At 36.0% G+C, this 7,497-nt stretch overlaps 2 protein-coding genes across 2 annotated transcripts in view; one reads left to right on the forward strand and one right to left on the reverse strand.

Annotated features, from left to right (window-relative positions):
* The window catches only part of LOC117124172 (glycoprotein 3-alpha-L-fucosyltransferase A-like), an 18,706-nt gene extending 12,002 nt beyond the window's left edge, over positions 1 to 6,704 (forward strand). The window contains exons 2-3 of the mRNA XM_033270322.1: positions 4,250 to 4,310; positions 4,728 to 6,704. Coding sequence (XP_033126213.1) covers positions 4,293 to 4,310; positions 4,728 to 5,981 — 1,272 coding nt within the window. The 5' untranslated portion in view covers positions 4,250 to 4,292 and the 3' untranslated portion in view covers positions 5,982 to 6,704. The remainder of the gene's footprint in view (positions 1 to 4,249; positions 4,311 to 4,727) is intronic.
* The window catches only part of LOC117124171 (glycoprotein 3-alpha-L-fucosyltransferase A-like), a 31,144-nt gene that overhangs the window by 21,283 nt on the left and 2,364 nt on the right, over positions 1 to 7,497 (reverse strand). The gene's annotated exons all lie outside the window — the stretch shown is intronic.

Below are 7,497 nucleotides of genomic sequence, written 5' to 3' on the forward strand. Positions count from 1 at the left end.
CTTCATTCAGTAAAGATAGTCTGTACCATGGTGCTATGCTCTAGAAAATTACTTTTGAAAATATATACACACAATAAAAAAAAAATCCGTATCATGGTGCTTTGCTCTCGAAAATTACTTTGCTATGCTCTAGAAAATTACATACTTCTAAAGCAATTGTAATGTCGACACGCACGTTATTGTTTAATTCTTTAAAGTTGTTTGAATGTTTTGTACACTATTTAATATTTAAAATAGTGCAGATGATTGTTCTGTTGAAGTCAGTATTTTTTTTAAAAGTTTCAATAACCACGACTAGTTTCTTAACAGTACTCAACCGCAATCTACATCATTTTGATCCGCTTCACTGCCAGACGACAAGAAGATTGTTTTCCAAATCTTTTCCAACAAGTCATGAAACAGTTTAGTATTATTTGAATTAATTCAAGGCTATTTCCTTCATTTAGGTATACATTTACATACAATTTTTTTTCTTCAAAACAAGACATGAACTGCTTCATATCTTTTGAATTACTTCAAGGTTATTTTCTTCACTCAGTAAAGATAGTCTCTACCATGGTGCTACGCTCTAGAAAATTACTTTTGAAAATATATACACAAAAAAGAAATAACATTTCCGTATCATGGTGCTTTGCACTAGAAAATTACTTTGCTATGCTCTAGAAAATTACATACTTCTAAAGCAAATGTAATGTCGACACGCACGTTATTGTTTGATTCTTTAAAGTTAATTGTTTGAATATTTTGTACACTATTTAATATTTAAAATAGTGCAGATGATTGTTCTGTTGACGTCAGTATTTTTTTTAAAGTTTCAATAACCACGACTAGTTTCTTAACACGTACAGTACTCAACCGCAATCTACATCCTTTTTGATCCGCTTCACTGCCAGACGGCAAGAAGATTGTTTTCCAAATCTTTTCCAACAAGTCATGAAACAGTTTAGTATTATTTGAATTAATTCAAGGCTATTTCCTTCATTTAGGTATACACATTTACATAAGCTTCGTACCACAGTAACGATGCACTACAATACTTTCGGAACATAGGCCCTACTTTGTTGAACTACTGTATTTTGTACACGATTTTGAATGACTTCATGAATACGTTTTAGATTTACTTCACTACAAAGAACCGAAATGTTCTCAATATGTCTAACCTCGCTCTGTGAACATTCTACTATTTTATAACTATACTGTTTGTTTATTCTGAAATCATGTACATAGCATACAAGTACCAATAAACGTATTATTATATCTGATAGTTTTCATTTATCTATTTTGGGACCTGAATTTTGTGTAGTGAATAAGTTGTTTAGAAGTATGGCGGTTTGAAAGTAGGTGAATTTATATACGTTTCTACATAAAATTAGAAAATGTTATGGTTTAGAGTTGCAATATTGAACCCAAACTTCAAAAATAGTAAGAATAAAGGTAATACTTTATATTTATGACATAATAATAATCACATTTTGCTCAAAGTACATGTTATACTGTCTATTTAGCCCTTTTTCTCGAAACCTGCAGGTGATGCGAGTTTACATCCCTTTCGTGGTCTTGGGTCACATATATCTTTTATTTATTTATTTTTCTTTATGTATAGGCTTAAGAATGAGATAAAATTACCTGAACTTTTTCAAGACACGGAAAACCGTGAATTTTGAAGAACTTAAAAGGTCATTAAAAGACACCTCAGAAGTCGGGAAAGCTCATTTCCGGCCATCTAGGAATCAAAATTTTCCCGGGGGAGGACCCCCCTTTCTTTTTTGGGTATTTGGGAACTTTCTGAACCCCCTCTTTGAAATCCCGGATCCGCCCCTGGAGGGTAGGTTGAGTCTACATACAGGTGGAATTTAGCCCCTTTTTCGTATTCAAAACCTAATTAATTAACTTGTGGTCTGTCAAAAAGTGGTCAGACTGAAAACGACCAAACGTACCGGTGGCTACGGCCCTGACAAAATAACATAGGCCTATCCAAAATAAGTTTATGTTTTATTAGGCCTATATTTTAAAAAAATGTAAACTTTTCACAAAATTCGGCCAAATATAGTTTAGCCGTGACTTTTTAAAAGTTACGGCGAGGCGAATTTTTTATATGGCCAGATTTGAGGAAACTGGCCGTCAAAAAGGCCAAATGGCAACCCTGTACCCTAACTTTCCAAAATGTGCGAAATTGAGGTTCGGCTATTATTGATTATTATTTTTTTACTACAACTAAAAATATTTTTTTAATGAGCTAAAAAGGCTGGAATAGCCCATCTCAACTGGACGGAGGCGATGCGACAGTGTTATGCGACCGTTTTGCTCTTCAATATAGACTTTAAATGGCCTTTGCTGCATTTTTGTGTATTTTTTACTTTTTTAGGCATAAACACATAAATAAGGACTAATTTCAAAATATATACAGTGATTTTAGTAAAGATGTGTATACTTGTTCCATATAAATACCCGATTGTGTTAGTAGGACCCGGGAACAGTGAAATTAATTGTCATCAATTAAATTAAATTAACTGTTGCCTCATAGGACATTCAAAATGCCGTGTAATCATGGTTTAGGCAGACCAACTTAAAAAAATCCTTTTAAATACAAAATACAATATAGGCCTATAGTGACTCTAATTCTGGTTTTTTTTTTTAAATGATGATGAAGATATGAATATACACATCAACATATAAACAATATAAGGTGATGTCATTATTTTTGTATACAGTGAGTGCTCCATTGAAGAGGCCTTTTAGTTTTAGTATGGACGATTTTGTTAGTAATATTGTAATGAGATTTAGGTATCAAAATGAGCGTAGGACTTGATGTGTGAACAGCGGTGGTGCCAGAATCTGCCCGACGGGAAGGGAGGCCCGGGGTCACCGACAGGTGGGCTCCCCAGGAAAGCAAAGTCGGTGGTGATCCAGAGGGTGAAGCCCTTGAAAAGTACCAATTTACAATCGATTTTATATAGATAGAATTTACTATAATAAGTTGAAAATAATTGTTTTTTCTCCCCGACGAATTGTGATTTTCCTCCCTGACAGGGGACCCAGCTCTCCACGATGGAGGGGGGGGGGGGTTGGGCCTTGTGTGTAAATATCCAAAATTGGTTTATTAATAACAATAACAGAATACAATACCTGCAAATCTATTCTAGAGCACTTACAAATAAAACGATCTTGAATTTATTATATCATTTCCTAATTTCCCTCTAAATACCGTACTCCCGCGAATAAGCGACACGTTTGAATAAGTGCCTCTCTCGAACTACCGCCCCTCCTATCGTGAAAATTTCCTTATGCGCCCCGTTTGAATAAGTGCCCCCTCATAAATCATAAGATTTTCTTTTTAGAAAGTCAATAATCCAATCAATCCTGGGACTGTGATTGTTGGCATGATTTGAGCTGCAGAGTGGAATCACATTCTACTTAGCTAGGTCAATATGAAAATGAGGATATTTCTCAAGGATATTTCTCTTGGACAGATGAGTGCTCCGACCCCTGGACAGACAGTATATTTCAAACTTTACTCTTTTTACTTATTTGTCTATGCCTAGTCCTAGGCCTACTCCTCTTTTTCTTTTTCCGACCTTTAGTACATTCTCATCTGAAGAAAAATACAATGATCCTGCCATTCTGCTAATCCCAATCGGCCGATATGGCCAACAAGCTATAACCACTACCCACCACCACTAATTGCATCTGCTATTCTGCTGTTATGTAAATATTCACAGCATTCTTGTCATGAGCCATGTTCTCTGGACGATTATCTTTTCCGCCTAACCACCATTTGTAATGTCCTTGTATAATCTTTTTTCATTCAAAAAGTGCCTCTTGAATTTAATAATTTCCCATAAGAACACCTAGATTTTCTATTTCCATAAGCGCCCCCTCAATTTCCTCTATGTTTTCATAAGCGCTTCTTTTGAATAAGCGCCCCTCAGAAAATGCAAAAAATATTTTAAGCGCCCGGGCGCTTATTCTCGTGAGTACGGTAGTGATATTTAAGACCACTTTTAGTGTCGGTCTTTAATTAGAGGAATTCAAGTTAGAGACCAAAGCTGCTAAAGACCACCAAAACCCCGGTCCCAAAAGTGGTCTTTAATTGGAGAGAGACCTTTTGTATGTGTGTACAGATCGGCGTCATGGAGTAAAAAACTGCCACAATCTTTTACTATTATTATGTAATATTTGGCTGTAATATTATTTCTTCCATGTTAGTTCTAAGTCATCATTCATGATATTGACATCTAATTTCTTTCAGGAAGGTCATATTCATAGTCATCTATCAAGTTAACCTCTAAAACATGTGTGTAAGCATGGGTGTAAGTACGTTCGCACAATATGATTAACATGTATGAACTCATGAAGCCTTTGATACATTTCCCCTTAACGACGGGGTCGGTCACTGAGTACTCATCTATACATAATAAAACTGATGTAACGAATTGGTGCAAAGTGCATTATAATAGTTTCATTTCATTATTTATTCGGTTTTTCAAACAGATTTGTACATAACTTATATTGATATTTAGGGAGGCAGGGACAACCAAAATGAATCAAATCACTGAACTAAAACTATAATAAAACATTTCTGTCACAAAATATGATTCGTAAATTTTCGCAAGCGAGTGAAATTCAGTGTACAAAATTTTATGCCAAATCATTTTATGTGGTTTTTATTTTGAGCATGTAAACAATCGCACAGAATCTAGTAAAAATGTTCTTCTTTTTAATTTCAGATTCGACGCATTTTTACTCTGAAGAAGGTCTTACTCACCGTCGTATTTTCCATCGCAGTCATTGCAATAAATTATCTTAGACCAGAATCGTTTCAAAGAAATGATGTAGAAAATAACATAGGCCTAATACATCACGTTGTAAAGAAATACGATACTAAAACAAATCTTAAGATAAGTAATGGACCGAAAGAAATATTAATATTTGGCGAACTACGAATGATGAAGACGTGGTCTGAATTAAGCTCCATGATTGACTGCTTCAAAGACCCGAAAACAAAATCTCTACGAAATTGTTCAGTGTTTTGCCCTCTGTATAATGAATCAATATCGTTAACCTTAGGGATAGCAGCGGATTATGGTGGTAAAGATGCAATAGTATTTGGAATTTCTCCTTTTACGCTTCGTCGTTACCATAAAGAAGTTTTTAAACAATTTCCACCAAATGTTCTCACTGTATTTTATAGTATGGAATCTCCATACAGGGTAAGTAAATGGATCTGGCCTATTCCCACTGGAAGATACCACGTTACAATGACGTACCTCACTGCATCTAACATAACAATTCCTTACTCATACTATAAGCCATTCGCCGAAGAAACAGTTTCAGAGAACCGAAATTTTGCGAAGGGCAAAACCAAGTTGATTGCCTGGATGGGTAGCAATTGCCGAGAGGTCTTCTGGCCTAGGCTGGAGTTTATCAAGCAGTTACAGGCACATATATCGATCGACATGTATGGCAAGTGCGGAAATCTCACTTGTCTACCAAGGTTATCAGAGAAATGTGTTTATATGTTAAGAAAATACAAATTCTATCTAGCATTTGAAAATTCTGAGTGCCACGAATATCTGACTGAAAAAATGTGGAAAACTTCCCTCGCGAATGAAGTTGTTCCGATTGTTTATGGACCTAGTAGAGCGGATTATGACAAATTTGCACCACCAAAATCTTATATCCATGTCAGTGATTTCAAGAATGTAAAGGAACTAGCTGACTATATTGAACTTCTTGATAAGAACGACGATTTATACAATTCGTATTTTGATTGGAAGACCAGAGGAAGGGTTGTAAACGTTTATCCTGAAATGCAACCTTCGTATTTTTGTGAGATTCTTGCGTTTTTAGGTAAGAATATACCCCAAGAGCGTAAACCTCTCTCTCAATCCGTTTGGTTTAATTCATGTCGAAATCCAATCAAGAAACGATTTAATCCTGACAAACGGATACGCTTTGAAAACTGGTCGCCTTGGTTGTAGTCTTTTTAGTGCCATCATGGTTGAATTCTTCACATTATAATTCCATTCCAAGATTGGTTATACTATTAATTATTAAAACAAAGTATTATTAAGACGTCTTGGGTTCAGTTGTACTTCAGAAGTTACCTACCATCTGCTAAGGTTCATGATAAGTAAAAAAAATACCATCATCATCGCTATCATAATCATCACCTGGGGAATTCGGGATTTTTCGTAGTTTGGGAATATCTCAATAGCCTTCTTGAATATTCCAACTACATTTAATGTTTACATCTCTGCGTAGGTTAATTAATTATAAGAAAAAAATCATTTAAAAATCTGTAAAGAAAAGTTAAATAATATTCGTTGCGGACAGGGATAATAAGGTTTACTTATACTAATATTGCTCCTCTGTTGAATGAGACTTAAATAGTTTTGTTAAATGCTATTAACAGATGAATATTTTAGGATGCCTAAATGTAAAATTTGCTAATTGCTACAGAGATACACGCTATTTCCACACATGGTATGAGTTTAATTACTGCGAAACACTGCTAAGTCAAAACCAAAATTGTGCTTATACCTTTTTCACTAAAGCCAATAATAATAATAATATAAAATTATACTTTCTCCCCATTATGATCAATGTACAATACCTGTACTTGTTAATGGGAATTGAATAATACACTACCGTACCTATTTCCTTGAACGAATTGCATATTTTAAACAGTGTTTTCCTAGTTACATGGCTGTGACTTGTTTGAATTGTGTCCCATATGCTATCTGTTTTGTTTTATTATTATTTTAGGTCCGCGCAGGCGTCTGAAAGCGTCCAGTAGTATCGCCAGTTTTAAACGGGCGTGCAGGAAATTTTCTACACATAAACTGATTTCCAACAAACGCAGGACGGTGCGATCGGTTATCATTTTTTTTCTTTTTCTCTCTTTTTTCCCTTTTTTTCTTTTTTTTACTTCCCCCCCCCCCCATAAAACCCCCCCCCCCTAAATCCCTAAATCCGCCCCTGAATATAAGAGAAAAGACGACGCGCGATTCGAACTCACGACGTTTCTGTTCTTCACCACACAGCGACAGCGTTGCTCTCACACCAACACGACCTACACTGCGATCGGTACACGACCGACACCGACGTGGCTAGGTCGTGATAGTGTGATAGCAGCATGCAGAGCAACTTGCTCGTGACAAGGCAGAGGTCGTGTGCATGGTCGCGGAGTTTTCAACATGTTGGAAAATTTACTGTGATCGGTACTGGTCACCAGTCTAATCGTAGTCGCTCTCACACGTGCCGTAATCATTTGGCTAAAGTGGCCATTATTCACCAATAAATGACAAGAGGGCAGGTCGTACGTCGCAGTGCTAGGTCGCGAAAGAATATGAGAGTTAAGTCACCGTTCCGCAACCTATGGTTCGTGACCCAATGTTTGGGACGCGTAAAACATTTAGATGGGTCGCATAATCTCTTCAGATCGTGGAAAATCTACCTAATACGAACAAGGACAAACGAAATCAAATTACAGTA

The sequence above is a fragment of the Anneissia japonica genome, unplaced genomic scaffold, assembly GCF_011630105.1.
Source record: "Anneissia japonica isolate Jap-2015-1 unplaced genomic scaffold, ASM1163010v1 scaffold502_len386481_cov162, whole genome shotgun sequence".
Lineage (NCBI taxonomy): Eukaryota > Metazoa > Echinodermata > Crinoidea > Comatulida > Comatulidae > Anneissia > Anneissia japonica.